Below are 25,809 nucleotides of genomic sequence, written 5' to 3' on the forward strand. Positions count from 1 at the left end.
GCTGTTTCTATATGGAATAAAAAAGACTGGAAAAAACACGTGCGTAAATCAAAACCACACGTGTGTACTGCTTAAAAATGTGCGATCAAACCTGACTCTCAAAAAAACAAAAAAACAAAAACAATCAAGGGCACAAATCAATACCTGTGTGTGGTTATACGCTCAAACCATATACAGATATGACATTTGCTTTGTTTTTGACAATCTTTTTTATTCCATATTTCTATGGGCCGCTATAGTAACATGTTCCATCTAGCATATTGGAACGGTCAAAGCCAGTCCTTGAACATTCAAGAGCAAGTTTTTAATGTTGTGGTGTTTTTTTAATATGGTTTAAGACAAACCATGTGCAAATTCATGTCAACACCATTGCTGAGTAATATTTTCTCCTTAAAACTGCAGTGAATTCGTTGGTGTTTCTGACGTCACAAACTACCACTAACCAATCACTTCAACGTGTGATGGTCAACGACTCTGGCCCTGTCCCAAATGGCGCACTTGATGTGGACTTTCGGTCTCGTGGACTTAAATTGCGCGTGCTCGCTGAGTCTACGAGTCCGTAGGCCGTCCCATTCATCACTTTAACGCTCTGAAGTGTGCTCAGCAGCGCCTCCTTTGTACCCTTGAAGCGGTCTTCCGCGAAGCCCGCATAGATGCAGGCTTCACGCACTTTAACTACCCAGGAATCCTTGCGAATTTGCGAAAGGCCAATCAGACAACGAATGGGAGGAGCTTTCGCTCACGTTAACATGGATGAGAAGAAAATATTCAAGTGTAAATATCATTATGTTTTTTATGACCTATGTGTACATTTTACCAGTTATTACCTACAGTTTATACAAACATTATGGTCATCAACCAGTGGTTGATATCTCAAACATAAATATAAATATATATTTATATTTTATAAACATAAATAGCTTGCTGAATAATAGGCTACGATCGCATTATGATTCATTAAATAAATATAACCGAATGTCAGGGCTTTACTGAGTCATATATAAATGTAGAAATATAATATTTAAACAACAACCGGACCGTCTTCCTATTTCCGGCGTGACGATCGAGTCTGTCCCAAAAATACCTCTCAATGCGCCCTCGTGGACTCGCGCCAAGGGCCCTTTAGGTCTGCACTACATGACGTCAGCAAAAGTGTGGACTCTGAGGAAGTCCACAAGTCCGGAGTGTGCCATTTGGGACAGGGCCTCTCTGAGCTGGTGTGCGTGAGTGGAGGCGGGGCTAATTAGCATTTTCATATAACTTACTAAATGAGCCAAGGGTGTAGAGTTACCTTAATCCTATTTTAAAGCCTGAAGATTTTTTAAAAATATGTAATTTTGGTGATCAAAAATTAGTTTTAAGGGATACAATTATTGACAGGGGGACTTTAATAGACACATATGAATATCTTTATCTGCAATAGACTGAATCAGATGATTTTGCTAAACTAATACATTACAAGACGGAGGCGTCAGCAGCTAACATGGCATTTACACCATAGTAAAAACCTGTAGATATTGAGTTAATACATATAAAACCTTAAACCAAACCCATTCTCATCTGTGAAATATTATCCAATTTCTTTGGGAATTAGAGGTTTCACAACCAGAATTTTTTTATTAATATTAAAAATTATTATTATTATTAGCAGAGGAAAGCAGAGGACCTCCTTATGTTCTCAAAGCTTTTACGTTTTTAGAGAACGCAATACATTAAACATATTTTTACATTTCAATTTTAAAGCTTAAAAAAATGGAGTTGTGGCATCAATCATTGATTCTTATGTGCGTGACGACACGCTGACCGTTCCAAGATGGCGGGCGTGCCGACGTGTCTAGAGCGGTCGAATGCGTATCCTACGTATCATATTCGCGACTGCAAAGTCTGCAAACAAAATGACCCAATTCGTTTGCCGTAGACGAGCTAACGTGCGATAATAGTTTTGAAAGTGATGCTTGTGTGAAAGCAGAGGATGTCAAAGCGAGTCAAAATGTTTGACTAAATATTTTATTAGGTCAACTCGGCCTAAATATTTCTTTGTATATAATAAAAGCACATTCAGCAAGTTAAGATGGAGCAAGGACTAGAGATGTCAGCAATGATTCCTGCATTGCAAGAACTAGCCAGGTAAGTTAACATCAATGGCTGCTAATGGCGATAGATATTCCCTTACTCCTGACAGGTATCTTCAACATAAATATTTAAAAATAAAGCTCATACAAAACCTTTTATGTCTTTTCCAGTGCCAGTTCAGTTGAGTACAACCAGGCTGTGCAGAAACCACGTCAGATACTGTGTCAGTTCATTGACAGGATACTGACAGATGTTGATGTCGGTAAGGAAAAATGCATTGCATCTTGGATATTTGTGTTGTTGTTACGTCAAAAGTATTTTTTATGAGAACATCTCAAAATTCTGTCATTGTTTAGTCACCTTCATGTTGTTTAAAACCATGCTAAATAAATCTGAGGCAAATATCTTTTGTCTATACCAGACTTCACTTGGTTGAAGAATTATAGTGAAAACTGTTAATGTGAAGCCCTCTAGAATAGATTATGTGCTTAAAATTATATATCACATATTACATTAAATAAATATAAATACAAATATAGCAGAAATTGAAAATAAGGCATTCCTTTCCTTCCCATTACTGATGAAGTTCTGTGTTATTGTTACATAAATGTTGTCCATAGTTTACTGCTGATATCATTGTTATGAACTGAACAGCTAAAAACACAAAACAATTCATACACTAGATGATTACATCTAGTGCATCGTTCATGTCTGTAGTGGATAGTATAATTTGGGACATAACAGTATATACAGTATATATACGGTATAAAAGTTTAAATCTTTTAAAAAACTATATACATACATATATTTATATATATGTATGTATATAGTTTTTTAAAAGATATTTTATCTTACATATATTTATATATATATATATATATATTTTTTTAATGTATATCATATACCCATCATCATTTACTCGCCCTCATGTCATTACAAACTTGTATGACTTTCTGAAGAACACAAAATATAATTTTAAGGATTAAAAGTTTAGGTGACCATTCACTTCAATTGTATGGACAAACAAAAACAAAAACACTGAGACATTTCTCAGAATCTTCTTTTATGTTCTACTGCATACAAAAGTCATACAGGTTTGGAATGACATGAGAGTGAGTAAATAATTATATATTTTTTTATTTTTGTGTGATTAAACTAGCCCTTTAAAACAAGTTAACAGAATATTTAAACTAGTTGGCAATTTCTCCTCATCTCTTTCCACTGTCAGTTTTTAGTACAGTAATGTTTGAGGTGTTTACATAGTCTAATTTTTTTTTTTTTTTTATCTCTCACGTTTTAGTTGCTCTGGAGTTATGTAAGAAGACCAGTTTTGAGCCAGCATGTGTGATGCTGCTAGACTTTGTCCAGCACATTATTAAATCCTCCTCATTAATGTTCATAAACCCAGCGTGTCTTTCTGACCACTTCAAAAACTCAGAGAACAGCTGCACTGGTAAGTTGATACAGTTTACATTATAGCTAAAGTTCTGCACAACTACATTTAGCTTAGATTGTCTGCCTTCCTTCTCCCTTCATAGATTTCAGTAAATGGATCATCAACCGGCTCTTGCGAATTGCTGCTTGCCCAGAATGTGAAGATCTTCACATGAAGATCTCGTCAGTCATCTGTTCCTTGCTTCACCTTTTCAGAGCCAAGGGTCCAGTGCTATTTGGACTGTTTTCCTCAGAGCTGATTTGTTTAATTCAAGATCTAGTGCATAAGAATTTCATGGTCAGACCGGCTCCACAATGGCCAGTGGTGGTGGAACGCTTCTCCATCAGGTCTGCAGAGTCTGCTGTTTACCTGACCCCTACCATCCTTCAGCTGTCCTCGTGTGCCTCAGCTCAGATGCTGTTAGTAACTTCATTAACAGTGCTGACGGATATTTTGCAGGGCATTTTCTTCCCAAGAGAAGTGGGCATCATATGGAACTCTACTTGCCTCATGCTGTCTAATGGGAGCCCGAGGCTCAAGGCAGTGTCTATGGTGCTTTTAACTCGCATCGTGACTCTAGGAGGTTTCCCTGAAGACCATTCACAGCCATTTTTCTCTGCTTATTTGCATCTCCTGGACTCATTGCCTGCTTTGGAGGAGTCAGAGCTCAAGTCTTTTGGCAAGGATTTCCAGAAGCTCTCCCATTGTGTTTTCCTGACAGAGGAAGGCACTCACGGCAGGTTTGAGAGAGTCCATCTGAACATGCTGATGGAGAGGCTTGAGAAACTGGTGGTTGGTGGGGCACTTGTGCAGTTGAAGGTAACGGAGGTGAAAGCTACACTTTGCGAAGTCTTCTGCTTTGTCCTCAACTTTGTTCCTCCCGGATACGAGTGTGCAGTGCAGATCCGGAAGGAGAGAGTTGCAGCCATTTGCAAAGCTCTTATCAAGACCATTGGAACCCAGGACCAGGAGGAGGTAAAGGGTCAAAAGAAAAATTCATCCAAAAAAGACATATATTTTTCTATTTTCGGTCAAGCACAAAATAAGAAGTCTTGCAAAATGTCCAGGCTGCTCTTTTCCATACAATCAAAATGAATAGTGACATGACATGTCAAGCTTCAAAAATGACAAAACCAAGATAAAAGTAACACAGTCACAGTGGTTCAGACATATTTTGCACTATATCCAAAGTGTTCTGAAGCCATGTTGGGAAAAGGAATGGACTTTCCTAACATTTGAAGGAATGGCTCACCCAAAAATGTAAATTCTGTCATCAATTACGCACCTTCATGTTGTTCCAATCACATAAGACTATGGTAAACACAATAATTTGTTAAACACGGATGCTCAATCATGCTTGCGTGACACGTGACTCGTGAGAACAAACCTCATTGGTTCTCGTGCGACAAGCACGCACTTTTGAGCTTCCGTTTGCCATATTTGATGTGCTTTACGAATGTGTTAGTGTTGATGAGTGTTATATATATGAATAAAAGCCTAAATTACATCTGTTCATCATATAAAGTGATCATGCCTATTCAGAAGACCTGGATATAACAACTCGATTGACCACTGGATTACTCTTTATGAACTTTTTGAATTGTCAAAGTTTCACTTTCAATGGAGGGACAGAAATATCTCAGGTTTCATAAAAAATAACTTATTTTGTGTTTCAAAGTCTAATGGGTTTGGAATGACATGAAGGTGAGTAATTGATGACAGATTTTTCATTTTCTGGGTGAACTATCCTTTTAAATTGTTGATAGTTTAAAATCTTGCCATGCGTTAGCTCAAATCTCATTCTCACGTATACATTGTTACGTAGTTTGAAGTCTTAAAGTGGTGATGTATTACAGGAAGTAACATATTTTCTGTTAAAAACTAGCAAAGTGTGGAAGGCTACCTGTACGCTGCACTCAAGACAGATGCCATTGCTGCAGTGCAGGATATACAGGCCGCTGTTTCTGACCCTGCTGATCCTCGTATGTATGAAGAGGAGGTTCCAGCCAAACGACCAAACCTCTCTCTTCCAACTCAACTAAGGAGCGAGGCCAAAACTCAGCCAATGTACGCAATTCTCTGTCCCAACTCAGTCTCTGCTGTCTCTTCAGATAGACTTTGCTTCAGTCTCTCCTCTTACCATGATGAGCTTAACGCATTAAGATGATCTGGTCTGCCATCAGGCAAGTGGACATGAAGAGCAGTAGTGAGGTGTGGGCAGCTGTAGACACCCGACTGGACGAGTTACTGACCCAGATGAGGGACCACACAGTGAGCCAGTGCGTGAGCACCGTGCAGGGACTGACGGTCATCTTCCACCTGGCTGCACTATGCTCAAAGCACTGTCTGAATGGACCACAGAGGTACGGTTTTATTTAAGGCCTTTGTTGTGTTGCATTGTTATTAGTTCTCATTCTTAAATGAATCTTCAGTGGCAGAGGAGAGAAGACATCAGAGACCACAGATGGAGTCCAGCTCGTTTGGTTAAAGCCTCGCATTTTGGCTCAGGTAGTCGAGAGCTGCCGCACCGTGATGGCAAACACCTCCAATGAGGGAGAGCTGGAGCCTCTGGTCAAGGGCACTCTCAGGATCCTTGATGCTGTCCTCTACCTTAACCGTGAGTGTATTTTTCACAAAGGACCATTCAACTGCATCTTGGTTATTTTTTCAGGATGGCCTAATATTAGAAATTCTGGTCAAAACCAAAAAGCCTAATATTATTTTCAAGTTATGGCTGGTAACCAATATAAAATACCATTTGTTCTGAATTTATGAAAAATATATCACTAAAATTAAATATACCACAAGTAAATGTAGGCATTATTACATTATAATGCACACAGCATGAACATAGATATTTCTTTTGAGATTGGCTAAAGATAACATTTAACAGTATTATAAAATTATTAGTGGTTTTGAAGAATCTGGTCGATACCAATAAATAAATAAAAATCACGCATTTCGGCCAATACCTGTTATACATTATTACCCTTCAAAAGTTTGTACATTTTAAACAAGGACACATTCAATTGATCAAAAGTGACAGTATAGACATTTTAAAGGTTACAAAATAATGTTTCAAATAAATGCTTTTTTCACAAAATATTGAGCAGCTGTGTTCAGCATTGATAATAGGACATGTTTCTTCATCAAATCAGCATATTAGGATGATTTCTGAAGGGTCATGTGACACTGAAACCTGGAGTAATGATACTGGAAATACCGTCTTTCTATCACAGGCATAATTTATATTTAATTAAAAAGAATGGTTTTGTATTTCAATATAATAGTGCACAATATTACTGTTTTATTATATTTGTAATCAAATAAATGTAGCCTTGGTAAGCAGAAGCGGCTTCTTTAAAAAAAAAAAACGTATAAAAAAATCTGAACGGTATGCCTGGCACCAATGTTCTGTGCATCCCTAGTTATTTTACTAATTTATTCAGAAATTGCAAAAAAAAAAAAAAAAATTATGACCATAGATAGAGCATTCAATAGATATATTTAACATCATGATATCAGTCCATTTGAAATAATTTGATTTGTTTTGTCTTGTTTTCAGCCAATAGTCAGGGTGACACAAGTTTTTACAGGAATGTTTGTGTTCTGCTGTCGATTCCATGGGTGCTTGAGCATTCTTCACAAACGGTTTATCAGACGGCCTCTTTTCCTGCAAGTCTGATTACACTCTCCCAGAAACTTGCTCCTGCCTTCTGTAAGTATCCAATTCATTAACGTTTTGCATTATTTGATATACGCCCAAAAGGGAATTACTGTAGCTGTAATGTTAATAGATAACCATTTTTTAAAATCTAGTTCCTAAATGTGTTTAATTCACTTTACATTTCTTATTCTTTTAACGCTTGTTCTTTTGTAATTTTGTCTGTAGCTGCACAAACTCGAGCGCACTGTGTGTTTCTGCTCGCTCTGCTGTCAAAGAGTGTGTGCGGTGACTGGCGGTCGTCGGTTTATCGTTGGGCCCTGCAAAGCAAGATGGAAGCTGAGCGGGCCAGTGCCGTCAGAGGCTTCCCACTTCTGCTGCATCACCTAGGAGTTAAATCCTACAGCCTCATCCACGAGGTCCTTCTGTACGTCACCCTCTAACAGTCAATCTGAAAATCATCCAATATTGGTCATGTATACATGGTCATGGAAAACCTTGAAATATCAGTGAATTTTAAAAGTCATGGAAATATCTATAGCAAATATATTGTTCTAGTCATTTTCAGTTCTAAAATGTTGAATCGATTAGAAATAACCTAAACTAAATATATTTTTTAATCCTTATGCAGTTTATGAATGACCGAAAGATGGTTAATAAAGGGAAACTTTATGCTTGAGATGTGAATAAAATATATGAATACATTGTGCTCGTAAATGGCTGTTGTGATATTATGAGTGGCAACTTGGACCCAGAAATGGTATTCCTTACATCACAACAACTATAAAATGTAGGGCAGGACTTGATTTCATTCTTCGGGAATTGATTGGATCGTAGTTGGGTGTTGCCAACTAAATGGAGGCAGATCTGAATGCCAGTTTGCAGTCAGTTGTAGGATATTTAATCCCACTCTCCGCCGAGACAAACATCATGAAGAGAGCATATGTCGATGCAAGGATCCAATGATTTTATTAATTGTACATGAATTACATAAACACTGCAACATTCTGTAAAAAATAAGAAGTGTACATTTTTTGGATTTCATGGTGCCTTTAATACATGTTTGTTAACATTTTTATTTAAAACTGCATTTAGGAACAGACTCCAGGACAGCTCAACACAAGTGAAGACCGAGCTGGCCGGGATCACGGGGCAGCTGGCCTGCTGTTTGTCTGAGAGCTCAGAACTGCAGTTCCCTCAGGAGACAATGCCTTCCCATGAGCTCCTCTGTGCTGGTCTCAGCATTTCAGACTCCCATCCCTGCCAGACCTCCTCAATTGGAGCCTCTATCCTCACCCCGTTCCTTCTGCTGCTCAAACCCGTGGAGGACGTGAAGGTGAAGCAAGGTTAGTCTGCTCTGCGACACTTTCTGCGAAGCTTCTGAATTATTTAACATGGAAAGGCTTTATCTATTTTAAAGGTGAAGTATGCAGTTTCTGTGACACCAGAGGCACCTGTATTGGAATTAAAAAAGAAAGCATATTTTGCAAACACCCACTTTCGTGCTTTGCTACTCCCCCAACCTTCACAAACACAGCTCTCAGAAGCTTGTGAAGGCATGTCTCAAGTAATAGTAGGCTAATTTCAATGAAATGTCCAAATTATTAGGAATACTTGTAGCTGTGTTGCTATGTGTCAAGAGTAAGCAATTGAGTAGGCTAGTAACAGTATCTAGAGCGAGCATCTTGCTTATAATAAACCCATCCAATGTACAGTATCTTCAAGTGGCATATATTTTGACATGACACACCCCATAAACATAATCTGGTACATTTATCTTTCGAAACGGGTGCATTATGATACTGTGTCGAAGCGTCCATTGTAGTGTGTAGCATCACAATGCCCTGTTCGCTTTGACCTGATCATGACCTGTTTAATCTTTGAGGTTTTGGTAGCATATACCTCTGGTTTTGCAGCCTGATGAGCATAAAACTATAATCTAAAGTATAAACATTATTCTATTTAACACTGTCTTTTGGAATGGCAGCTTTTATCAGGAATATACGGCACTTGTTCAAGCATGTGGATCTGGGTAACAGTGACCCCGATACGAAAGCTCTGGTTAGTGCATTGGTCAACCTCATTGAAGACCCTGACGAGGAAGTCCGCATAATGTTAGGCCAAAACATTAAGAATCTTCTGGAGTTTTGGAATGGAAATGGCTTCCTGAAGGAGGTACAGATTTTTAAAGTTCAAATTATATTAACATGCTGTAATCATTATCACCTTATTGTCATTCTTTTAGTCATTTAGCAGACGTTTTTATCCAAAGCGACTAATGGATGGATTATGATTTTGTGTCCAGCTTCTTGTGTCCAGGCTAAAAGAAGCTTACACCAATGCAAAGACCTCCAGAAACAATGATCTCAAAAACACGCTCATATTAACGACTGGAGAAATTGGGAGGTAGTGCAAAATGCTTATTTTTGGTGCCACTTGTAGTATATATTGATTCTTCCAGCTGTTAAAAGTGCGCAAATTATGTTTCAATAATGCTTTTCGTGCTTATGGTGCTTCTCAGAGCTGCTGAAGGGAACCTGGTATCTTTTGCTCTGCTTCGCCTTCTGCACTGCTTGCTGTCCAAATCCAATCCCGTGTCGGTAGCAGCCTACACAGAGATCCAGGCTTTGGCCACCTGCAGAGACCTCAAACTGCAGTCCTTCTTCAACCAGTACAGGAACCCAATTTGCCAGGTCAGCATGCCGTTGTGTTACTGTGATGATAAAGTATCATCTTAATTGCTTAGCTTTTATGGTGTGTTTTATATAGTTTGCCATCAATGTGAGCACCTCCATATGCTGTTTATCACAAAGCTTTAACATTGTGTGTTGGAATGGAAAGTGTTTGTTTTGCTTCAAACAAACATGTAATATGTTTATAGAAATTGTAATATTCCTCTCTTTTCTTCTATTGCAGTTCTTGGTGGAGTCTTTGCACTCCCGACATGTGACGGCTCTGCGCTGCACGCCAGATCAGAGCAGCGAGGCTCTGCAGGAGGAGGCGGCCCATCAGAGAGAGCTGGCACTGGACATCCTGTCTCATGTGGCACATGTCTTTGATTTCCCTGACCTTAATCGTTTCCTCAATGTAAGTTTAACATCTTAATACCAGATTTGGCAAGATCAGCCTCTGATGTAACAGAAAAGCCTGAAATTTGGGCAAATATAGTATAGCATAGGCCGGGACTGGGAAAACTTTTTGAAACCCACAAGAGCAGAATTTAGAGCAATGATGGATTGCTTTGATGAACATAGCTTATTTCACTGAAGAAATGAGCTTACTCTCTCTTTAATTCACAGCGGACGCTACAGGTCCTTCTTCCCTTTTTGGCAGCCAAGGCCAGTCCTACTGCCTCTGCTCTCATCCGCACAATTGCCAAGCAGCTGAATGTCAACCGCAGGGAAATGCTCATCAATAACTTCAAATACATATTCTCCCATCTTGTGTGTTCCTGTACCAAGGAGGAGCTGGAGAAAGCTTTCCACTACCTTAAGGTGTAATTTTCAGATTATAAAATTAGGAAATAAGTGAGGAAAGAGGAATGGTATCATAAAAGTATATATTTTTAAAATTTCCGTATTGTACCTCTGAATTTTTATTTATTTATTTACTGACTTGATTTTACATTTATTTTTTTCTTAATTTTTACATTTCTTATTCATTAACTTTTATTTTATATTATATGTTATTTTTATTTTTGCACAGAATGAGACCGAAATTGAATTGGGCAGTCTGCTCAGACAGGATTTCCAGGGTCTTCATAATGAGCTGCTCCTGCGTCTAGGAGAACACTACCAGCAGGTTTTTAATGGACTTGCTATTTTAGCTTCTTTCGCCTCCAGTGACGACCCATACCAGGGCCCAAGAGAAATCACCACCCCAGGACGCATGGTACTACTGCTCTGATAATAATATTCATCAGTCTAAGGCCCACGGGTGTCTAGCACATCGTTCATAAACTGATTCATGTGCCTTTCGTTGTACAGAATTGGATGCATTGGAGTTTGTTTTCAGCTTTCTATTATAGTCATTGTTCTGTAAATAATGCTATCTGTCACTGTATGTCTGTGTAGGCCGATTATCTGCAGCCCAAGCTGCTTGGCATCCTGGCTTTCTTCAACATGCAGCTGCTTAGCTCTAGCGCTGGAGAGAAGGAGAAAAAGAAAATGGTAGGTGTTCGATACGTTTCAATGCTAAATTCGGACTTTCAGTAGCAAAATGCCTCAGTAGAGAAAACTTGACGCATCAACCTCATAATCAGAATATAATTAAAGGGATCATGATTGTGAAATAAAATTTTCCTTGATCTTTTGGCAGTTAAGAGGTCATTTTACTATAAAAATAGTATTTATAATTAGTAAAATAATTCCCAGAGTTTCAGAACTCAAAAATTCCTTGTTAGTCCAAAAACAGCTTTTATTGAAACCAAGCTCCCAAATGTTTGGTTTTGGATTTTGTCTCATAGAGGTCATAGTTCGACGAAAGACCGCCTCTGCAGAAGATCAACGTCTGCTTCTATATCATCGCCTCTTTAGCCCCACCCACCAAATTGCGCATGTAATAAATACGAGACAGACACAAAGACAGGATTATTATTACAAGACAACAAGGATTACAAGACGTTTTGCAGTGCACAGTTGTGGAATCCCATCCTTGTGATCCTAAACATTAAAAAGCGTGGATGACCTTTACTTTTAATGAAGTTCCAGTCAGACCGCATCAGTTAGACACTATTCGTTTGTTTGTAATAGAGATAGCGAGATAGTTCTATCCCCATTATGTCAGTATATTTATGACCCTTTTTCCCTCTCAGGCTCTGAACAGTTTAATGGCCCTGATGAAGCTGATGGGTCCAAAGCACATCAGCTCAGTCCGAGTGAAGATGATGACCACACTGAGAACTGGCCTGAGGTACAAGGACGACTTCCCAGAGCTCTGCTGCAGGTGTGTTTCTCGTTTGCATTGGTCTGAGTGAGTGCGTTGAAGAGGATGTCCAAATAGATTCTGAAGAGAAGTTCTATCTGCGTGAGAGTGCTGACGACAAGAATCAGATGTTCTTTAATTAGTGTGCTGTGAGCTCAGCAGGACACCTGGTTTTCATTTTTATTTTAACGTTTAACCTCAACACGAACCATCTGTATCTAATATGCAATCCGTTCAGAGGATGAAATTGTAATTGCACTTTGCTCACAAAATAACAAGGATACGGGCTTTATTGTTATCTTGCTGGTTTACAGGACGTGGGATTGTTTCGTGCGCTGTCTTGACCCGTCTTATCTGGGTCCGCTTCTGAGTCATGTAATCGTCGCTCTGTTACCTCTCATCTCCATCCAGCCTAAAGAGACAGCGGTGATCATGCACTACCTCATAGTGGAGAACAGGTGCGTGTTGTTCCTGCTTTCTCTTGTTTTGTTGAATGCTAGATTTGGTTTTATTTCTCTAAAGGTTTTTGGATGATTTTTAGGTAATTTTATAGATTAAAAAGTCGTTTTTTATAGATTAAATAGTAATGTTGATTATTGATGTGTTGACAACATACTTATTAAAGGTAAAGTCAGTGTTTACTTTTTTCAGCACTAGTGTCACCAAATGGAATTTCAAAAATAATTTTCAATCAGGTTTCCTAAACATTCTATGAAACTAATACTTTTTTGCCGACTTTACTTAATTTAGAACAGTTTGTTGAACTTAATTGTAAAAATTTAGTAATCTGTACTATTTGCCTACTAATCTTTGTTGCTCAGAAAAGTTAAAGGGATAGTTAAGCCAAAAATGAGAATACTGTCATCATATACCCACTCTCCAATTGTTCCAAACCTGTATGAATTTCTTACTTCTGATGAACACAAAAGATGATGTTTTGAAGAATGTTAGTAACCCAAACAGTTGATGGACCCCATTGACTTTCATAGTAAATTACTATACAAGAAAATGGGGCCTATCAACTGTTTGGTTACTGACATTCTTCAAAACATCTTCTTTTACAAACAAAAGTTATCTTTGTCAAAAATAATAAAGTACTTGCAATGCTTAAGTAAATTGGTTTCCTCAGGTTTTCTAAGTGACATCAACTACTTATTGCAATTTACAGATCTCCCCTCCTCCTTCATTGGTCGGACATACAGATTCACGCTATTGGCCCAAATTGTTAGCTTGTTGTAGTTTTCTCTGCATATTAGATTAGAGCAATTATTTTAACATTGAAAAATTACGCTATAACACTAAAAGTATAATTTTAATGTATTTGTATTTAGTTTTTTTGTGTAAAATCCTTTCTTCACAATCTTTCATCTCAGGGAGGAAGTACAAGACTTTCTTCATGAAATCTACTTCCTTCCTGACCATCCAGAACTGAAAAACATTCACAAGGTCCTTCAAGATTACCGTAAGGTACAACCTAAACAAACCAATCACATCAAAGTATAAATCAAATCGTGCTACATGTTGTGACTTGATTTCAATCAAATGAAATTGTTTCTATAATGATGGTTGTGATGCACTATTCTTCAATGACAGCAAACCTCAAAGAGCACCGACACGCAGACAGCACTGCAGCTCTCCATGCGGGCGATCCAGCATGAGAATGTTGATGTACGCATCCATGCGCTCACCAGCCTGAAGGAGATGATATACAAGAACCAGGTCAGACTCACTCTTAAGAAATTAGAGAGCATTGCCAGCTTGGATGCAAATACATCAAAATGCCATACATCTTATTACCTGTAAACCATATCAGCGTAGTATGTACAGTTTTTTTTCTCACTCATTGCAGTTAGTAAAATTATCATATTTTGTGTAAGTACAGTATAAGTAATATATTTTTTGTTCTACAGGATGCTCTATTAAAACACGTCTTGGACAGTGAGATGGTAGAGCCGGTGATCTCTCAGTTGGTGACAGTGTTGCTCCGGGGCTGCCAGGACGTCAACCCTGAAGTCAGGCTTTTGTGTGGGGAATGCCTGGGGGAGTTAGGAGCCATTGATCCTGGTCGGCTTGACTTTTCACCTGCTGACACTCAGGGAACTGGATCAACATTTGTGGTAAGACATTCCTCAGACAGTTTTGTTTTTTGTTGTCAAGCAGAATCTTGAAGATCATGGTTTAAGTGTGTAGCTTTTGCATTTTATGTATTCCAAGTGTTATGCACAGAATAAAGAGAGTGTCTTTATGCTTTTTAGAGTGGGATCGATGATCCAAATTTTGCCTATGAACTACTGACAGAGCTGACCAGAGCCTTTCTGGCCTATGCGGATGATGTGAGAGCTCAGGATGCTGCGGCGTACGCCATGCAGGTATGAACTGGGCCAAAGATACTGTACCTTGGGACTTTGATATTGTCCCTTTATATGGTGTTTTATAAAACACCATGGTGTTAATCACATCTCCAAATACTTAAATACCTTATACTTTTGCCCCCGGTTTCACAGACAAGTCTTAAGCCGAGTCCCTGACTAAAATGCATTATTGAGCTGTTTTAACTGAAAAACACTTGCACTGACATATCTTAAAATATGTAATGTGCTTTTTCAAGGCACGTTTATAAAAGCCACTTAAGTGTCCTAATTGAACTAAGGCCTAATCCTGGGTTTACGGAACCGTGCACTTTATATGTTTAGTTTACTCTTAAACTTTTTTTATATTTTAGTCTGGACTAAAACATGCCCTAGATATTGATTGAACATGATTTTGATTCTTTATTATTGTTCTTTATATATCTTTTGTCCTTTAATCTGTTTAAAAAATTGGTTTTGAAATGCTTCGAATTCATTTAGGCATCACAACATTATAATGTTTTGAAAATTATTTTAATGTTGAGTACTGCATTCAAGCTGTATTATTAAATGTATTAGTTTAAAAAAATTACCTGAAAATCATTATATTAAGTGAGCGTTAGCTGATGGCAAATCTAAATGTAAAAATAGTTTAAATAAACTTGTATAATAACATTTAGAGATATCGACTGATATTAAAAAAAATCGCAAATATTGGTAACCATTTTGGTACTGATATGTTGTGTATCCCTAGTAGAAACATTCAAGTTGTAGATTTTAGGATAGCTAAACTCTGTGAACTTCTGTTTCAGGAGCTGCTATCTTTATTTGAATGTCGGGAGGGCAGGACTGATTCGCCAGGTCGCCGTCTATGGAGAAGATTCCCAGAGCAGGTTCAGGAAATCCTGGAGCCACATCTCAATACCAGGTTGGACGTGATCATTTTGCATGACTTGTTGTCAGCTGCTTTTATTACCTGTATCCAGTGTGCATAAAACCGACTTGTTTTATTCATCTGAAGGTATAAGAGCTCTCAGAAGGTGGTGAACTGGTCGAAGTTGACAAAGCCAATATATCTCAGCAGCCGTGGAAGCAAATTCTCTGACTGGTCTGCAACCTGGGCAGCATATCTCATCAGTAAAGTAAGTTCACATCTTGTTTTCCTGTGCTACCAAACCTCACATATATGTAAAAGGCTAATTCTCCCGCATCTTTTCATGTGTTTTAGGTTAGACATGAGCTTGCTGGCAAAGTGTTCAACTGCTGTAGTTTCATCATAAAGCATGATTACAAAGTGACCATCTATCTGCTGCCCCACATTTTGATCTATGTGCTGATTGGATGCACTCAGGAGGAGCAGCGAGAGGTACAAATTAAAACTCTGTAGAAAAGGACATGCTATTGATTTTTGATAGGAAACGGTCCGTGTAGTTTTTCTCTGTCAAGTTTAGTAAAAAAAAAAAAAAAAAAAACTTTAATATTGCCAGTGAAAAAGGCTCTAAATAGTGCTTCTGTTTGTGTCCTGTAGGTGAATGAAGAGATCATGGCAGTCCTGAAGGAGGGTGACCCGCGGTTATTGCGACTGCAGGATAATGCCTCCAGTCTGAGTCAGCTCAGCACACAAACTGTCTTCTCTATGCTGGACCATCTCACTCAGTGGTCCCGCCACAAACTACAGAGCCTGAGTACCAACAAGAGGGCAGGAAAACATGGCAGAGAGCAGCCGCAGGCGACAGGTGACTTACAAAACAAAGTTATGATTTCAGTTCATAAAAGCTGATGGTAATTTATTATTAACATCTTGACATTATTAGGAATGATAATAGACCATTTGTCTTTTTTTATTTTTTTATCTTAATTTACAAATGCTCGTCAAACATGAATTTTTATGTCGCCATCAATAGCATCTAATAGCAAGTAAAATCAATACATTATGCCATTTAATTATTTTCCTTATATAATCTTCTAAACAAACATTAAACAAGGAAACAGCAATGCTGTGCGAGTTACATATTTCAAGGGTTGGGGTCGGTAAAGAAAGAAAGAAAGAAAGAAAGAAAGAAAGAGAAAGAAGTAACAAAAATACAGTAACAGCATGTTTTTAAAATATTATTACAATCTGTATTTTATTATATTTTAAAATGTAATTTCCTGTGATGGCAAAGCTGAATTTTCAGCATCATTACTCCAGTCTTCAGTGTCACATGATCCTTCAGAAATCATTATAATATGCTGATCTGCAGCTCAAGAAACATTTCTTATTATTATCAATGTTGAAAACCGTTGTGCTGCCTAATAATTATGTAGAAACTGTGATTTATTCTATTCAGGATTCTTTGAAGAATAAAATGTTTAAAGCAACAGAATTTGTTTTGAAAAATAATTGTTTTATCTTTATTGTCAGTTCTGATCAATTTAATGTGTCCTTGCTGAATAAAAGTATTATAAAAACGGGTTCCCTAAATATTGTAAATGTTTTTCATAATTGAATAGTCAAGAGACATGTTGTCACCATGTTTTGAGAATAACCCAGGTGAATTCTGTAGATCTGAAATAGTATAAAACAGTTTTAAAGTGAGTTCATCCTGTACAATCCTATGCATTAATGTAAATAAAATGTGTTTGCTTTTGCTTCTAGAAAGTAATTCTGACTCTTTCTTTGTCCTCTTAGGCCCAGAGAACAGTGAGTATCAAAGCGTAGTAGCCTTCCTCAACAGCATTCCTCAGGATGTGCTGGCCAAGGCCTCCTTCCGCTCCAGAGCCTACACACGGGCTGTCATGCACTTTGAGTCCTTCATCCGTGAGAAGAAGCAGAACATCCAGGATCATCTTTCATTCTTACAGGTCTTACCAGTCTACAGATTTTTGCACGAGTTGTAATGGCTGCTGGTTATGGTTACTTACTAAAATAAATAAATAACTGTAAAATATTGATATTGAGTCAAAATTACTTTATTATGTAAGACAAAAATTGACTGGTGAAGTGATGTGGAGACATGAAACTTGCACTAATGTTCAGAAGTTTGGGGTCAGTCATTTTTTAAAAATGTTTTGTCTCATAAGCTCACCAAGGCTGCATTTATATCAAAACAGTAATCACGTATTCCAGAGAGTCATATAATGAAATGCAGTTCTTTAAAACTAAACGGGGTTAGAAAATATTCAGAGCGAGTTGAAAACTGTTTCATGCACATTAATCTCATTATTACTTGTCAATAAATCAGATCAGCTGTTAAGCTATTTGTTATAACCTGTCTTCTAGACTATGTATGCGGCCATGCACGAGCCAGATGGTGTGAGGGGTGTGAATGATCTGAGGAAGGAGGAGCCGTCATTGAGAGAGCAGATCCTGGAGCATGAGAGCATTGGACTTCTGCGCGAATCCACTGCTTGCTACGACAGAGCCATCCAACTCGAGCCAGATCAGGTCAGCAACACACACACTCTTATTCTTATACACACCTGGCAAATGTAGAGATGTGTGCTTTGAAAAAAAAAAAAAAAAAAGTAACACATTAAGAAACTTTAGGGGTGAAATGAATAATTATTTAATTATGGAAGTAATTATAAGGCAGTATTGGAGAAAGTTACTTATAAAATTAATTCCCTAAAAAAGTATCTGTTTGTGCTAGTTACTTTATATGGAAAGTAATGCGTTACTTTTTCTCACTTGGACTGGGTTTGCTTGTTTTTTTTGTTGTTAAATAAATAAATAAATAAATAAATGAATAAAAAATATATATATTTTTGTCAAATGTCCTTTCACACCAAAAGTGAAATGAATAAGCCTCAGGATGAAGGAAATGTCTGTTCAGCCGGAGGCCATTGTAGAAGAATAGGACACAGGAGAAGAAAGATCCACACTCTTACTTCAGCATTAAAAACAAAACACAAATGTGATGTTTATCTAAAGTAATTTTTGCTTATTAGTATGGTTAAATTAGATCATGGAAGGTCAGCAGCAAAGGCATTGGTTAAAAAAGTGAGATTATTTAACATATTTAATTATTGGAGATTTGTGTAATAATATGATTTAGCATTTCACTGTTTTCATTCATTTGAATGAATACTGAATCTGTTTTTGTGCATGTGAGATGAGTAAATCCATGCTCACATTTAGTCTAGAACTACAATAAGCATCATGTTTACACAGTGCACACAACTCCTCTGCGCTTACTCACTATTTGGGGACAGGAGACCTGTCAGTCAATACATGGGAAAACAAAGTAACTTGCGTTACTTATTTAAAATTAAAAATTTTGTAGTAAATTAAAAAAAGTAATGTGTTACTTTGCTAGTTACTAGAAAAAAGTAATCTGATTATGTAACTCGTGTTACTTGTAATGCGTTACCCCCAAAACTGTCTATAGGCATACTTTAAACCCTGTCTAGTATATACAGTATATATACACACAAGAATTATTGTGCCAGAACTAGTAGAATATATATTGAACAATATGTGTATTAAATAATCTTCTTAGACTTTACTTTCTTATTTTTACTATTTTGGTAACTTTTCCCTCTCACTTTCTTATCTTTGTATGCAGCTCGTCCATTATCATGGGGTTATGAACTCTATGTTGGGCCTTGGTCAACTCTCCACAGTAATAACCCAGGTCAATGGAGTTCTTGCAAGCAGGTAGGTGTACTGATGTAAACTCAGTCCTCTGGGTGATTCAGTCACACAGTGGTTCACGCAACCCCAGATTTTGTGTTTTTAAACTAACGTTATTTCCTTTACAAAGACCACGATGGAAGTCCGATCTGAATGCTTACCGAGTCGAGGCAGCATGGAAACTGTCAAAGTGGGACTTAGTTGAGGACTATCTTGCCTCTGGTAAATAATTTTGCTGTTTCTAGAGACATAGAAATGTTTGTCAGATTGAAGAAGCATTACTTTTTGTCATTTCTGCTTTATAGATTGTAAGTCCAGCACATGGGGTGTCAGACTTGGCCAAATGTTGCTGGCTGCCAAGAAGCAAGATTCAGAGGCATTGTATGAAAAGCTTAAAATATCCAGGAAAGAGCAGGTTGTGCCTTTATCGGCTGCCAGTTTTGAGTGTGGCACCTATCAGAGAGGATATGAGTACATAGTCAGGTAATCCGATGGGTGACAGTTTCAGAAAAATAAAAACGGTAACATTTACAATACAAATACAATGTGTTCAAATGCATGTTCGACTAAGGTGTTGTGTCTTAGGCTGCACATGTTGTGTGAGTTGGAACATTCCCTCAGTGAGCTGCAGAAGGAAAGCACAGAAGCCGGAAGATCCAAGAAGCCTGAGCCCAAACTCAACTGGGACGCCCGCCTACTCATGACCCAAAACTCATTCAGAGCCAAGGAACCCATCCTGGCTCTGCGGAGAGCTCTTCTCAGTCTCAGCAAAGGGTATGAGCACATATTACTCATACTACATATTTCAGTGCAAAATGTTTCACTTCCCTTTCAGAAAGCCATGTAATTAGCTAATTTCTCATAATGATGCTGAAAATTCAGCTTTGCTTTCACAGGACTACATTTTTTTATTATAAATACCGTCTTAGTGAGCATAAGAGACTTACAAAAAAAAAATCATAATTATTCGACACTTTTGACCAGTAGTGTAGGTTTCAAAAGACATGACCATTTTCAGGTGAACCATTTAGTTTCAGGTGAACCATTTAGTTTGAGTCGATATATATGAGATGTAAGAGTGATGATGGCGACTCCTTTGCAGGTCTTCATGTGAGGAGCAGGTTGGCGAGTGCTGGCTGCAGAGCGCTCGTGTAGCCAGAAGAGCTGGCCATCACCAGACAGCCTTCAACGCCCTGCTCAATGCTGAGAACTCCCACCTCTCTGAACTCTTCATCGAGAAAGCCAAATGGCTCTGGTCTAAGGTTTAGCAGCTCAGCTTAATGTTGTTTATGCCAATGAAGATCTGTTTGATGGGGGTCTTACTCCATCATTGAAATTGTAGTTCTAAGGAAATATGTTGTTGTTACAGGGTGATGTGCATCAGGCTCTGATAGTCCTGCAGAAAGGTGTGCAGCAGTGTTTTCCTGATGACCAGCCACTCACAGACCCCAAGAGAATCCAGATTAAAGGGAATGCCATGCTGCTGGTGGGCAGATACATGGAGGAGACGGCCAACTTTGAGAGCAATGCCATCATGAAAACCTATAAGGTATTTCAGTCAAACACATTCATGGACAAATGCAACAGAAATCAGATAAATCAGTCAATGTTTCTCTTTCATGCAGGATGTCACCCATCTGTTGCCAGAATGGGAGGATGGGAACTTCTACCTTGCCAAATACTACGACAAGGTTATGCCTATGGTCACTGACAACAAACTGGAAAGACAGGGCAACCTCATTCGATATATTGTCACTTATTTTGGAAAGTAAGATGTTTTCTATTGGTAATCGCCCTATAGGGCTGTGTTTCAGTTTGTGAAAGTCAGATACAGTAATGCTGTGCTCTCTTCATAGAGCCCTGCAGTTTGGCAATCAGTATATCTATCAAGCCATGCCCAGAATGCTAACCTTATGGCTGGACTATGGAGCCAAAGTTTTTGAGTTTGAAAAAGGTAAAGCACAAAAATGGCTGAGATGATACACTAGTTTTATTAATGCATCGATTACAAATCTTGCAGATTCATATGCATTGATCTTATTACTATTTTAAATAATTTGTGGTGGACAGTAATTTATTTAAAATGGAAAAAAAAGAAAAAAAGAATTGCAATTTGGTAAAAATGTTTGGTAACACTATTTTACAGTGTCGTAGTTACTGTAGTAATAACTAAATTATGTATAATTACATGCAGTTAACCCTAAACCACACCTTCATCCTAACCCTATAGTAATTACATATAGTTAATTAATATTACTCAGTACTTAAATGTACTTTGTTACACAGACACCTTAAAATAAAGTGTAACCAAATGTATATATATTTTTTGTACAATATTATACAAATGAATAATTATAGTAACATTAATAATTAATTACTTTGTTTTTTGTCTACATACATTACAGAAAGTATTTAAAAAATGTATGTTAAAGGGGTCATGACATGGATTTTTTATTTTATTTTAACATGTTCCTTGAGGTACACTTATAAAGTCAAAAGATCAGGGCAAATTTGATTTCTCATGTCATGAGCCCTTTAATGCATTTTAAAAATACTGAATTATTGTATGCTTATTGATTCGAATTGACTGACTAGCAAACCAAATATTCACTGCTCTAATTAAAACAATCCTGCTTGCTCCATCTTTTTCAGCTGGCCGCTCTGACCGAGTCCAGATGCGGGCCGAACTTACTAAAATCAATTCCGTCATCAGCGAACACACTAGCAACCTCTTGCCTTACCAGTTCCTCACAGCTTTTTCACAGCTCATCTCCCGAATCTGCCACTCCAACAACGAGGTCTTCGCTGTGCTGATGGAGATAGTTGCCAAAGTCTTCTTGGCTTACCCACAACAAGCTATGTGGATGATGACCGCTGTGTCAAAGGTCAGACACCTCTGCCACATCTATATCTATAAATGTCTTTGCACAGGTATTAATTGTTGATATGCCTTTTTTTTCTTCTTTTTAGTCCTCCTATCCGACTCGAATGAACAGATGCAAGGAGATCTTGAAGAAGGCCATCAGTCTGAATAACTCATTTGGGAAATTTATCGGAGATGCCAACAGACTGACTGACAAACTGGTGGAGCTCGGCAATAAACCAGTAGGACAAGACCGTACCATTAGCGAAAAAAAATAACATTTTAATTTCCAAGAAAACAGCTTTTATGCATTTATTAGTATTGAATAACTTCCCCTTCAAAATTCATTTTTATAATCAATTGGTTCTTGAATTAGTCTTGCATATTATGGATGCAGTTCTAAACTGTTTTTGTTTAATTGTGTAGGTGGATGGAAACAGCAGCACCCTCAGCATGAGTATACACTTCAAAATGCTGAAGAAACTGGTGGAAGAGCCCACTTTCAGTCAGATCCTCATCCCCCTGCAGTCTGTCCTCATACCCACCCTGCCCTCCACTGGAGGAGCCAACCCCAAACACGATGCCTTTCCAGGGCACTGGGTCTACCTCGCCGGCTTCGATGACACCGTCAGTCCCTCCTGTTTCACCATTCCCCAGTTTTTTGGGCACGCGATGCATCACATTCACTCTCGTTTTAAAAGATGAATTATTCATGATACGTTTCATTTCAAAAAGGTGGAGATCTTGGCATCCTTGCAGAAGCCAAAAAAGATCTCGCTCAAAGGCTCGGATGGAAAGTTCTACACCATGATGTGCAAACCCAAAGATGACCTGAGGAAAGACTGCAGGCTGATGGAGTTTAACTGTCTCATTAATAAGGTAGTAGCGTTGTGCTGTTCACTAAATACCGCAACAATGAATCACATTTTCCTGAGAACTTGCATAATAAAATGAGCCGTTGTTTGTTAGTCTTTGAGGAAAGATGCAGAGTCTAGACGGAGGGATCTGCACATTCGCACATACGCCGTCATCCCTCTGAATGAAGAGTGCGGCATAATAGAGTGGGTCAACAACACAGCGGGTTTACGCCACATCCTCACAAAGCTGTATAAAGAGAAAGGTGTGCTGATTTCATAGCCTCTACTGATATACCGTGTAGAATGGAATAATGTCACGTGTTGCATAATATAACTTGACACTGATTTAACACTAATCCATAACTGGTTGTAAATTTGTTACATGACTTCTTTTTAACATTTTGTTATTTCATATTTAATTACAACTTTGCACTTAATCACATTTAATATTTGTGGTCAGAAACTCACAGAAAGCTTGTCATTATCATAAAATAAACACTATCACTCTCAAGTGCTTTATTTTGGATAATGACCACCTCACAGTACATTACATTAGCTATTTGCCAAATACATTAATATATGTTAAAAAGTTTGGGGTACGTAAAGAAATGAATAACTTTATCTAGGTATTACAAAAGGTTTCTATTTCAAAATATATCCTGTTCTTTTGAACTTTCTATTCATTAAAGAATCCTGGAAAAAATGTGTCTTGTATCTTGAGCAGAAAATCAGCTTATTAGAATGATTTCTGAAGGATCATGTGACACTGAAGACTGGAGTAATGATGCTGAAAATTCAGCTTTGCCATCACTGGAATAAACTACATTTTAAAACATATGGGGAAAAAATAGCTATTTTTGAAATTGTAATAAAATTTCACAATATTACTATTTTACTGTATCTTTCATCAAATCAATGTATCCTTGGTGAGCATAAAATACTTTCTTTAAAAAAAAAAATTACTGACCCCAATCTTTTGAACAGTATTGTATATGGACATGAAATATTGATTAACCAATCAGAATCAATTTTAGACGTGTAAACCTTGCTGTTTCAAAAAGAGTTTATTCAGACTGTCAGTGTCTCCATGAAGTCATTTTTGACACAGATGTGTGAATGAATTTGTTCTTTTAAACAGGGATCTATGTCAGTGGGACGGAGCTGCGTAAGCTGCTTTTGCCAAAAACAGCTTCTTTTGAGGAGAAACTGAAGCTGCACAAAGATGTGCTGTGTGCCAGACACCCACCGGTTTTTCATGAGTGGTTCCTACGGACATTTCCTGATCCCACCTCTTGGTATTTATGACAGTCTTTTTTACTATTCACATTCATAATGTCTTTGCACAGTAGTATGCTATCATTTTCTCAATATTATCTATTAAAAGTGAGCTCACCTAGGCTACATGAACACCTTCACACATTAAATGTGGCATTTCACAGGTACAACAGCAGGTCTGCTTACTGTCGCTCTACTGCGGTCATGTCTATGGTGGGCTATATTCTTGGGCTTGGCGATCGCCATGGAGAGAACATTTTGTTTGACTCTTTAACCGGCGAGTCCGTCCATGTGGATTTCAACTGCCTCTTCAACAAGGTTTGAGAGGAAGTCATGAGGAATGTGTATGTATAATTTGATTGCTCCCTAATACTTGATACCTCTGGGTAACTAGAACAAATGTGTTGTGTGGTGCTTAAGGGGGAGACATTTGATGTTCCTGAGGTGGTTCCCTTCCGGCTCACTCAGAACATGGTTCATGCAATGGGGCCCATGGGCACAGAGGGTCTGTTCAGACAGGCCTGTGAAGTCACACTCAGACTCATGAGGGACCAGAGAGAGCCACTCATGAGGTGAACATCTCACAACTTACACTACCATTCAAAGGTTTAGGTTTTGTAAGATTGTATAATGTTTTTGAAGGGTCAAATATTATTACCATTTAAAATAATTAATTTATTCCTGTGATGTCAAAGCTGAATTTTCAGCATCATTGCTCCAGTCTTCAGTGTCACATGATCCTTCAGAAATCATTCTAATATGCTAGAAACAAGAAACATTTCTTGAATATTGAAGTAGAAATGCATAAATATCTGAAAAATAACATCTCGGAAACCAAATATGTTCTATGTTGAGAATTTCGAATGTGCTTAATTTTTCATATAGTATTTGTATTGCATAATTATCTCTTTTATATTCCTCATCAGTGTTTTAAAAACATTCCTGCATGATCCTTTGGTGGAGTGGAGCAAGCCTGTCAAGGGTTCCTCTAAGACGCAAGTTAATGAATCTGGAGAGATCCTCAATGAGAAGGTACTTCATCAATTAGTTGATTCAGCCTGAATGAGGATGCATATCTGTGACGTACAGTATATCATATGTATTTTATATTCCAGGATTGAATTATAAAATAAACATAAGGCATTATGGTTGGAATACACTTGCTTCGAGTACTGCAAGTGCTTCATCTTTATGTGCAATTTGAGCTGTTGCGTTTCATCTATAGATTTAATAACAAGCTTAAGTAATAGTTGTAAAGAAATATTTCATAATTTGATTTTGTTCCACTCTAGGCTAAGACTCATGTTCTGGACATTGAGCAGCGTCTTCAGGGAGTGATCAAGAGCAGAAATAAAGTGATGGGCTTACCACTGTCCATTGAGGGCCACGCACACTACCTCATTCAAGAAGCCACTGATGATAATCTCCTGTGCCTGATGTACCTTGGATGGGGTCCTTATCTGTGATGGACATTTGCACTTCAGAGTTTTAGATCAAATCTCAACATAAGCTTTCTGTTTAGTTCTAAAAATATTTTTTTGTATTTTGATATATTTGTCACTGTTATTTTCAATGTTCCTCAATAGGTTAATTAAATTTCATTTGTTACAAGAAACTTCTTTCTTATGTGTTCTGTTTTTGAAGGAATTTAGAGGTAAAATATGAGCACTAGTGCTGCACACTAACATTCAGCATTTTTAGCACTAAACATGCACTTAAAATGCCTGCATGCAGATAAACAGGTTTTGATTAATAC

At 37.8% G+C, this 25,809-nt stretch overlaps 1 protein-coding gene across 1 annotated transcript; it reads left to right on the forward strand.

Moving 5' to 3' along the window:
* Positions 1-1,914: 1,914 nt before the first annotated feature.
* atr (ATR checkpoint kinase) lies at positions 1,915-25,666 on the forward strand. Its single transcript, XM_079611645.1, has 47 exons — positions 1,915-2,127; positions 2,244-2,335; positions 3,374-3,526; positions 3,612-4,483; positions 5,394-5,575; positions 5,692-5,871; positions 5,941-6,125; positions 7,074-7,226; positions 7,401-7,599; positions 8,268-8,518; positions 9,160-9,347; positions 9,478-9,578; positions 9,694-9,865; positions 10,089-10,259; positions 10,472-10,666; positions 10,878-11,063; positions 11,246-11,341; positions 11,986-12,116; positions 12,410-12,553; positions 13,469-13,562; positions 13,689-13,814; positions 14,006-14,212; positions 14,351-14,464; positions 15,256-15,371; positions 15,465-15,585; positions 15,672-15,809; positions 15,972-16,179; positions 17,115-17,287; positions 17,706-17,870; positions 18,991-19,082; positions 19,189-19,280; positions 19,364-19,541; positions 19,644-19,832; positions 20,161-20,320; positions 20,428-20,607; positions 20,684-20,826; positions 20,915-21,012; positions 21,711-21,943; positions 22,029-22,163; positions 22,348-22,548; positions 22,657-22,800; positions 22,891-23,041; positions 23,917-24,073; positions 24,218-24,371; positions 24,474-24,625; positions 24,980-25,085; positions 25,346-25,666. Exons 1-47 carry the CDS (start codon positions 2,072-2,074, stop codon positions 25,517-25,519), a joined length of 7,908 nt encoding a protein of 2,635 aa, XP_079467771.1. The 5' UTR covers positions 1,915-2,071; the 3' UTR covers positions 25,520-25,666.
* Positions 25,667-25,809: the final 143 nt, after the last annotated feature.

This window comes from Phoxinus phoxinus (genome assembly GCF_949152265.1).
Source record: "Phoxinus phoxinus genome assembly, chromosome: 5".
Classification (NCBI taxonomy): Eukaryota; Metazoa; Chordata; class Actinopteri; order Cypriniformes; family Leuciscidae; genus Phoxinus; species Phoxinus phoxinus.

Bases quoted from the DNA above. Each gene is read 5' to 3' on its own strand.
- atr (XM_079611645.1), top strand. From the start codon at position 2,072: ATGGAGCAAGGACTAGAGATGTCAGCAATGATTCCTGCATTGCAAGAA. The intron at 11,064-11,245 runs GTACTACTGCTC...ATGTCTGTGTAG, and splicing joins TCACCACCCCAGGACGCATG to GCCGATTATCTGCAGCCCAA. The intron at 24,626-24,979 runs GTGAACATCTCA...ATTCCTCATCAG, and splicing joins CAGAGAGAGCCACTCATGAG to TGTTTTAAAAACATTCCTGC.